Genomic DNA, 10,107 nt, shown 5'->3' on the forward strand with positions numbered 1-10,107 from the left:
CATTTAAAAAGTCTTCACTGAATTTGTTACAATATCACTTCTGTTTGATGTTTCGATTTTTTGGCCGTGAGTCATGTGGGATCTTAGCTCTCCAACCAGGAATCAAACCCAGCGATCTAACCTGCACCCCCTTTACTGGAAGGCATAGTCTTAACCACTGGACTGTCAGGGAAGCTTCCTCTACTTTACTTTTTTATTTAAATGCAGAGAGGGTGGTCCACATAGCAGATAAGGGAGGCAGACAGGGAAGGGTCAGGACAGAGCTAGGGCTTAAGTGCACTTGAATGTTGGCCGGGGACTTCTCTGGTGGTCCAGTGGCTAAGAGTCCATGCTTCCCACGTGCCACGACCAAGAGTTCGCATGACCCAACTAAAGATCCTGCGTGCTGCAACTCAGACCTGGCAGTGCAGCCAAATAACTAAATATTTAAAATAAATATTTAAAAAATTATGTATATATATATATATATATATATATATATATATATATATATATATAAAATAGTCTATGGCCAGAGAGCATCCCACTAGAGATCAGAGAAAGATGTCGCTGCATAGATGGGCTTCTATTCTCGGCCAGGGATGCTTCCAGGACCAGCGGGTAGCAGCACACTCACAAGCACACATACACACACCCACACATGCCCCAGGCCACTAGGCACACACTCAATGTCCCCTCCCCCTGCCCCTGAGTGGTGATGGTGTCAGGTTCAGAGTGAGATGGAGGGCTGAATTCTAGCCTCCCATGATGGGAAAGATGCAGCTTCCAGGAACATAAGTGTGGTCAAAACAGGACCAGTGTGTGTATGCGTGTGTGTGTGTGTGTGAGGCTATGTGTATTTGTGCAGCTTAATGTAAAAGGGGTTTCCCTCTGACTTCTTTGGTCTCGTCTGGGGAGCCCATAAACTCTGCATCGCCCAGACCCTCTCATATGTTAACTATCCGTGATGTGATTGGAACCCCTTTGTCATGACAGTCAAGTGCAGTGCACAGCCTGGGTAACTGTACATAGCAGTCCTCCCAAGGGCCCTCAACTGGCCCAGCTCTGGAAGAGAAACCAGATCTTTGTCATTGGTACCTCAATTCCGTGTCCGAGGACAGGAGCCAGAAACACTGAGCACCCATTCAAACCAGGAGAAGGGAGTGGAGGTGACAGGATCAGAACAGCTGTTGGCTGGCCACCCACTTTGTCCCCATAAGAAGGGATCAGGAGATTGCAAATTGGGTAAGAAAATCCTCTCACCTCCAGCTCAAGACTGTAATCCTGGGCCTCTGGTCCCCTAAGCTTTGTTCTATTTTCGCTCCTCTTCTCAGAGTGAGCGGGTCTCCATTGGCTGCAAGGATTTAGTGGGGACTTTTAACACGCGTTCTCCGGCAGCCCTTGGATCTGGTGTAGGCTTGAACAGCCCCCGTGGCCTCCTCTCTTCTGCTTACCTCCTCTAGTCATTTCCCTGCACTTTGGGATTCGCCAGGCCCTTCCGCGCTCAGATCTGGGGAACTCAGGCTTGTGAGTGAGGAGGGCCCAGTGTTAGGAAGCCCAGCCGCACTGGTGTGGGGACCAGCGGTGACAAGAACCAGCGGCCCTTGGGCATCAGCCTCCCACGGGCCTGAGCGATGGGGAACATTATGGACGGTAAGTCGGTGGAGGAGCTGAGCAGCACCGAGTGCCACCAATGGTACAAGAAGTTCATGACAGAGTGCCCCTCCGGCCAGCTCACCCTCTACGAGTTCCGCCAGTTCTTCGGCCTCAAGAATCTGAGCCCGTGGGCCAGCCAGTACGTGGAGCAGATGTTTGAGACCTTTGACTTCAACAAAGTGAGCCGGGCTCTGGGTGGGGAGTGCTGCAGGGATGCTCCGGGGGCTAGTGAGGGGGTGGGAGGGGCAGGTGTGAGGACGGCTGGAGGAATGAATGTTTATCTGGGAGACTGAATGTCTACGTCAGGGATTGCAGTTTTCAACGTCCATTGAGCACCTACTGTGTGTCAGGCGCTGGAGGTTTAGAAATGAATCAACCCTTGTCCCCGGGGAAGAGAGAGACCCCGGTCAGTGCACTCGGAGGCTAGACATTGGTTTCCTCTGCCTCTTCCACATGCGCAATTTACCCCAGAACAAGCGTGAACACTTAACAAGACGGTCGTCGAGCACCTACTAAAAATGCTTGATGCTGCTCCTGGTGTCTCTGCAGAGGCCCCTAGATGCTCCCAGGATGCAGAAGGCAGAAGGGCGGAGGGCAGAAAGCAGGGTGATGAGCTTCAGGCTTGCTGGTCTGGGGTGGGCAGGTCCACGTTGTTTGGGTCACCCATCCCATGATGATCTGTGGACCCTAGAACTGGGGACAGTCAGGGTTGCCTGGTCACCAGGGTACTCCAGCCTACTCCAGCTCCCAAGTCCCCGGTGACCTCAGTTCATCCTAAGAGGACCTAATTACGGACGTTTCCCCAAGGGATCACCTGGACGCACCAGGAGAGGGCTTCCTAAGAAGATAGAGGGGGCACTGTGAGTTTCCGTCCCTCGTTTTCATCAGCTGGGTGGCCTTGGAGCCCATCTCTTCCCTGCTCTGCCTCGGCTTATTCACCGTCAACTGTCATGGACATCAGGAGCATCAGTTAAGATGTTTCTTGGTATTTCAGAGCAAACCTTCCATTTATTTGGAGCAATTCAGTCAAGATGTGATGGTAGAAGAACGTAAATCCACACATCTATCTCTGCCTCCCTGCTGGCCCCCACCTGGGCTGCTGCCTCCTCCAAGGTGAGGACAGGAAGCTGCCAAGAGTCCACTGCATGCTGGGGAGACATTGCCCAGAGCTTTTCCGGCTCCCCTCACTGCCCAGAGGGTCCCAACATCATTGTAGGTGGGGCTTCCAGGGAAAGCTGAGGCTCAGAGGCTATTTAAAAACTCACTAATGTTTAGGATCAAGGGGCCAAAGCAGCTTATGGGCTTTGAGTCTCAGCCTCAAGGGCAGCACTGTGGTGCCTGAGAGCTTTCCTAAAAGGGGTGCAGGGTCAGAGTACTGGAGCCCAAGGTACAGAGACCAAGAAGGGATGGCATCCTCACGCTAGACCCCTGAAATACTCCAGAAGAAAGGGTCTTTCCTGAAAGGTGTCAGAGTCCATGGTTGAGCCTCATCTCATTATACCCACATGCACTGAAGGAGCTCAGCTTCTTGGCTGTTAAGGAAACCCTTTGGATCAAGATAACCCTTTGGATCTCAGATCTAAGATGACACTTATGACACTGGGGCGGGGCAACCCCTCAACCCTGTATTTGGCTAACCGAGTCACTCAAATGCTAGCTCTTCAATTTCTGTCCAAGTCAGCACCACTGGTGACTCAGACAGTAGAATTCGCTTGCAGTGCTGGAGACCCGGCTTCTATCCATGGGTCAGAAAGATCCCCTGGAGAAGGGAATGGCAACCCAGTCCAGTATTTCTGCCTGGAGAATTCTATGGACAGAGGAGCCAGGCAGGCTACAGTCCATGGGGTCACAAGCAGTCGGTCACTTGTATTGTCCCAAACCCGACCTCTAATTCTACTCACACCCCTGCCTTAGGGCCTGGGTTCCACCAGGCACTCTTCCTCCAGAATTCCGCTCAGCTCACAGCTTCCCCAGCTGCAAGGCTCTGGTCAAATGTCTCCTTTTCACTGATACCTGCCCTGACGTCCTGGTTTCAGCCCTATTTCACTGGGACTAGTCCCCACTCGGACATTTCCTCGACCTTCCCTTTTCCCTTAGAGCATGTCTCGTCTTTGTATTAGATGATGTTGAATAACATTTAGCTGTTATTGATTATGGTCAATCTCCCTGATGGCATGTGAGCTCCACAAAGGCAGGGATTTTCGTCTTTCTTTTTCATTGCTGTATCCTTTGCACCTAGAACAGTGCCTAGAACACAGTAGGAGCTCAATCAGTATTTTTACTTGAGTGAATGACTATACGAGGAATTATGAGTTTTATGGACTACTTATATATAATATATATTAATTTACATTCATACTTGCTAAACTGAAGAGCATCTTTGTAACATTTGAAGTGTCTTGTACAGTGAAGGCATAAATCACACTTTGGACACTACTTCCACCCACTGCCGCCAGCATAAGGCAGTGGGGCAGGTTGGCTACAAGATGGGACCCAAGACTAGGAAGCTTTGACACAGAAGACTGGAAGTTTTGGGGAGTGCCAACAATAGCCCTTGGGCCTATTTTTGTCGATGAAGTTTTGTTAAAACACACCACATGCATTCTTTTACAGATCATCAAAACTGAAATATGTGCTATGTGGCCCTTTGTAGAAAACGTCTGCCAGCCCTTGAATTAGAAGAGAGTTGTATCCTAGGGAACTGCACCAGGTGGGCAGGGTTTGGGGGTACGGCCATGAGTAGGAAATGTGACCAGGGCAGCCCGCATATGCTTTGCTTACTTCAGAGTTTTGCCTGAGCTTGATTGTGCCTGAATCACACAGGTGCACACAAATCAATGTAAATCTCCCATCCCTGCATCTGAGCACTGGGTGGCAATTAGGAGACTCAGTTTATTAATATTTATTTTTTTTTTTTTTGGCTGCGCCACGAGGCTTGTGGGATCTTAGTTCCCCGACTAGGGATTGAACCCACGCTCTCCCGGCAGTGAAAGTGGCTGAATCCTAACCATGGGACAACCAGGGAATTCTCAAGGAGACTCGGTTTCTAGGCAAGGCTTTGTCATTCACTAGCATGTGGCCTAACCTCTCTCACCTTCAACTTTTCATCTGAAAATCGAGATAGAAATACCCAGAGGTAGTTGTGAGATTAAATGAGTACAGTGAGTGAAACACACATCACCTGAAGCACACAAAACAAGTTAGTATTGTCATAGTCTTATTACCGATCTAACCCAGACCACAATCCTGAAAGGCACACACTGTCCTTCTGTTTCAGAACTCAGACCCTGAGGCTATCTGACTTGTCCAAGGCCACATCTCTCCCAAGACAGGGTTTAGGTCTTTCTGGCACAAACACACGTGCCTCTCCATTGCCCCATTCTGGCCATTTTTTATTACAAAAAACTATAAAATTAAAAATTTTAATTACCAAGAAATGACAGCTCATTGTAAAAGTTTCCAACAATACAGAAAGATAAAAAATGAAAAGCAAAGGGTCCTTACCCTGCGTCCCCTTGCCGGGGGCGGGGAATCTCCACAGTGGTAAGAAAGCAAACCTCTTGCTTCTCTGAACATGGCTGCAGGGGGGGCCTGGCTCTACCGTGACAAAGACCCTGAGAGGAGGGTTGGTCAAGGAGCGATTGAGGGACTTCCTTGGTGGTCCAGTGCTTAAGATTCCGCACTTCCACTACAGGGGCATGGATTTGATCCCTGGTTGGGGAACTAAGATCCTGCATGCCCCATGGCACAGCCATGTGTAGGAAAGCCCTTAAACATGAGGAAACACCCTGAAAATATTCGCTATGATTTTGACTTCCATCGTGGAGCTCAGAATGGTCGAGGCCTCACCTAAGGCCAGCACACGATTGGGAGCTCTTAGAGGCCTTCCTGTTCCATCTCTGCCACGTCCCTAATAACAGTACCCCAGCCTCTGCTTGCACACTTTCAGGGACAGGGAGCTCATTACTGCACGAGGCTGTCCCTTCCACTGTGGGCAATTCTGTCTGTTAAAGAGTTCTTCATACGGACCCCAAACCTGCCACTCGGTAACTTCCTGGTTCCAGAGTGAGGGTTGTAAGTGGAGCCTTAGGGGTTGGACTCCGGGTTCACAGGCTCTGAGTCCAGTACCCCTTTCCTTTCAGCACTCAGCCTCTCTGCAAGACACAGGCTTCCCTTTCCCGGCTTCTCTTGGCTTGGGCAGAAGGTGGGCAGAGGCAGGCCTGTGTTTCCTGCTTCCCTGACCTTATTGGTAGGGCTGGCAGAGCCAGGAGGAGAGTCAGCTGCTGAACACATGGGGAGTCCTGGGGAAATATCCTGCAGGAGTGTCTTGTACCACCTTCCCCCATGGCCAATCCCTCCAAGACTCAGTGAGGGCACCGCCTCCCCCAGGAAGCCTTTCTGCTGCCTTTGCCTGGCCGCTCTCCTGTCTGTGAGTCCATAATGTCCTGTCCAGATGTGCTGTCCCCGAACATATGTCATGATGGCACCATGATTTCCCTATAGTGATGGTAGTAATAATGTGTGTGTTCGTTGTTCAGTCGTGTCCGACTCTTTGTGACCCCGTGGGGTGCAGCCCATCAGGTTCATGTGATTTTCTAGGCAAGAATACTGGAGTGGGTTGCCATTTCCTTCTCCAGGGGATCTTCCTGACCCAGGGATCAAATCTGGGTCTCCTGCATTGCAGGCAGACTCTTTACCGTCTGAGCTACCAGGGAAGCCTTGGTAATAATAATAATAGTAATAATAGCTGGCATTTACTGAGTGCTTACTATATGCCAGGCAGTGTTGAGTGCCTTACATACCTGTATTTATTTAAGTTCACATCAATTCCATGGAGGTGGGAGTTATTATAACTACTACAGATCAAGGGTCATGTTGAATCCTTCCTCCCAGATCTACATATTTGAGACGGTGGGGCAGGATTCCAACCTGTGTCCTCAACGGTGCGCTCCCATCAGGACGGGTTTCTATCTTACTGAGTTCTGAATCCTCAGTCTATCACAGCACCTAGTCTGTGCTCAGTAAGCTTCCAAGAGTAAAGGGAAGGAGAAAGGCACTCGATGCCTCCAAATCTACCTCTATTCCTTATCTAGGCGCCTTAAAGCTCATTCAAATTACCTGTTCCTAGGGGGTTGTGTCTCAACTACACACATCTTGTAACCTCACCCACCAAACTGGAAAAGGGCTGAAGTTTGAGGATCACAGTGACGGCTGGAACCAAAGTACCTGTGAAGTGATAGCAATAAGCCATTTACACTCCAGTGGGGGGTTGCTTTATCGGATTTGATAAACCAGTGGGGTAGGTAGGTTGGACTATGAAGGACTATGAAGGACGTCCAGGAGACAAGTGCAGGTGGGCGCCAAGGGGGCGGGGCTCAGCGTCTCCTGGACCCTTGGGGGCTCCGGGGGCGGGGCCGGGGCGGGGCCTAGACAAACGGTCTCAGGCGGCCACGCCCCCCCGCCCAGGACGGCTACATCGACTTCATGGAGTACGTGGCGGCGCTGAGCCTGGTCCTCAAGGGGAAGGTGGAACAGAAGCTGCGCTGGTACTTCAAGCTCTACGACGTGGACGGCAACGGATGCATCGACCGCGACGAGCTGCTCACCATCATCCGGGTAACTCCAGGTGCCGAGGGCCGGGCAGGGGCGGGGCCGAGCTGAGAACCGGGGCTGGGTCTTCAGCCGGCAGGGGTCTGTCCGCGCGCTCGGAAGGGGACGGGATTGAGACTTAGGGTCCCCGCGGCGGTTCGGGCCTTGACCAGCTACGTGACCTGGGCCAGGTTCCCCTGGGCCTCAGTTTCCTCTTCTGCACCAAGAGCTGTAGATGCGCATCCCCAGCTCCGTCTGAGGCCCCGGGACACCTTGACTTCTACTCCCTTCGCTCCCCGACTGTCGCGTCGGGAGCTTGCCGAGCTCTCTCTGCCCCATCCACCGCTGAGACGAGTTAGGAGCGGTCCTCTCACCTCTCCTTCTTCCCTCCCAGGCCATCCGAGCCATTAACCCCTGCAGCGATTCGACCATGACCGCCGAGGAGTTCACGGATACAGTGTTCTCCAAGATTGACGTCAATGGGGATGGTGAGGCCGCGCTGGGGCTCCCCAGGGGAGGGTCACTGGGGGTGTCACCAGGCTCAGAGGGGGAGAGGGCAGGAGGCGAGAGGGAGGCACAAAGGGGCCGCTGCTGGCCACCTCCTCCGCCTGCCTCCGCCCTGGCCACGGAGCTGGCTTTTGGGGATGTCTGCGCCAGACTTTGGTCTCTGGCTCCTTGGCCGGCTCTGTTCACAGCCACTTCCTCCAGCCTTGGTTCTCTCCCCCTTACAAGACTGCAGCTCTGGGCCCGGGTCAGCAGACGTGAACGCCTCCTGCCCATGATGCCCTTTCTTTCTACCCCAGGGGAACTCTCCCTAGAGGAGTTCATGGAGGGCGTCCAGAAGGACCAGATGCTCTTGGACACGCTGACCCGAAGCCTGGACCTTACCCGCATTGTGCGCAGGCTCCAGTATGGAGAGCAGGATGAGGAGGGGGCTAGCGGCAGGGAAACTGAGGCCGCGGAGGCTGACGGCTGAGCTCACTGCCTGCTCTTTCTGTACTGGGGAGGGTGTGTACGGTGGTGCCTGGTGTTTCATTGTTGTTTTAATGCTAGATAGAGTCTACTGAAATTAAAGGCCCAGCTCACTTCTTAGGGGTCCATGGTGGCAGCACAGGGGCAGGAGTCCAGAAAGGGGCTGGGGGGGGGGGTGCGTTCTGGAACTTTCTGTGTGACTCAGCTGGTGGTGACTGCTTCTTGCAGCCTTCACCATCCGTCAGGCTCCTCCCTACCCCCTTCCTGCACCTCCCCCAGCTTTTACCAGCTCTTCCACTGAGCTTCTCTGGTTCCATGCTGTTTTAGACACAGAAGCTCTAAGGCAGAGGTGGGACTCCAGTGGGACCCTGCAGATCTGGTGGCTGCAGCCTTCATCTGTACTGTCACATGCCCGCCCTGCCCCCAGCATCCCGGAGCCTACTAGAGTGGTCTGTGTTGATGCATTCCTCCCTTCAACAAGCGTTTCTCGAACAGCTACTTATATTAATGCTAGATGTTACACGTGCAAAGAAAAGGACAGTTTGCATTCTCAAGAAACTCACAGCATCCTTATCAAACAATATGCCAAGAGAACTTATGACACTATAGACAGTCCTCCTTAATCCATTGGGAACCTGTATTTATTCAGAAGTGACTGCACAACACCCTCATTCTTCCCCTGCTGGCCCCTCGGTGCCATGTGGTACCACATGGTACCCCACAGGATTGCGACTAATTGTTAATGGCAAGTGTCCCATCCCTGATCTAGCCTAAATCCCTCTTACCACAGTGAGACCTGACACCTGTTGGGAAGTGGGACAGTATCTTACAGGGCGCCCTCTCCCCATTCTTTGCACACTCCAGCTTTAGGAACACCTGACCAAGACCCTGGGGAGAGACACAGGCTGGACTAGTTGTGATCACTTTTTCCAGAGATGCTCTTTCCTTCTGAACTTTGAGTCTTCACTTCAGCTGGGTGTAGGGGAGGTTCTGGGAGCAAACGAAAATCCAAGGGGGTGGGAGGGAGCAAAAAGGGGAAAGTAGGGGGTGGAGCCCCAGCCTGTAGAGGGCCCCCTGGGATGGAAGAGAGGGGGCATTTTGTTCACACCTGTCCTGTCCATCATGCGGAGCACTCTAGACTGGAAGTCAGCCGGGGCCGGGGCACAGACATTGAGGGAAAGTGGAACTCAATGCCAGGGGTGAAAGGGAGTTGACATTTCTGCTGCTTCTCTTGGTGGCTGCCTCTTGGGAAATGCTGGAGGTCAGAGCTGGGAGGGTATCTGGATAGAATTGGTACACTTCCCCAACCTCATTCACATACCATCTTCATGATTTGGAGCATATCTGTGTCCCAGCTGGATTACTATTACTTTTTAATTGACTATTTTTTTAACCTTACATTTATTTTTACAGTTAACTTTATATGGATATCATGCCCATGAAATCACAGGATCTACAAATTAGTTTTATTCTTCATACTTCAACACAAAAACATATCTTTTAGCATGGATTTCTTTTTTGAGTTCCTCAGTACAGCCCCCTGCAACCAGAGTGACTGCCTTTTTTTTTCTTTATTTTTTGGCTGCACTGCATGGCTTATAGGATCTTAGTTCCTGACCAGGGATTGAATCCAAGCCCTCAGCAGTGAAAGTGCAGAGTCCTAACCCATGGATTGCCAGAGTGACTGCCTTTTAATCTAGTTTCTGTATGGAGGTTGCACATAGAGTTTGTAAAACAAAAAGAATCCCATATCTAAAAAAGTAATAATCTGAAAACTGCTTGTTGAGTCCAGTCTGCTCATGGTGCAGACAAAACACCTAGGTCAGGGAAAAGAAATGCCTGCCATGGGTCACACAGGAGTTGGAGGCAAAGCCTGTCCTAGAACCCAGGCTGGCAGGCCCCAGTTCTCCC

The 10,107-nt window shown here is 51.5% G+C and overlaps 1 protein-coding gene across 1 annotated transcript; it reads left to right on the top strand.

Moving 5' to 3' along the window:
• The first annotated feature begins 1,613 nt into the window (after nucleotides 1-1,613).
• Nucleotides 1,614-8,200, top strand: GUCA1A (guanylate cyclase activator 1A). The gene is made up of 4 exons (XM_065912949.1): nucleotides 1,614-1,814; nucleotides 7,102-7,251; nucleotides 7,619-7,712; nucleotides 8,028-8,200. The coding sequence occupies exons 1-4, from the start codon at nucleotides 1,614-1,616 to the stop codon at nucleotides 8,198-8,200; spliced, it is 618 nt and encodes a 205-aa protein (XP_065769021.1).
• The last annotated feature ends 1,907 nt before the right edge of the window (nucleotides 8,201-10,107 follow it).

Source organism: Muntiacus reevesi, chromosome 20 (assembly GCF_963930625.1).
Source record: "Muntiacus reevesi chromosome 20, mMunRee1.1, whole genome shotgun sequence".
Lineage (NCBI taxonomy): Eukaryota > Metazoa > Chordata > Mammalia > Artiodactyla > Cervidae > Muntiacus > Muntiacus reevesi.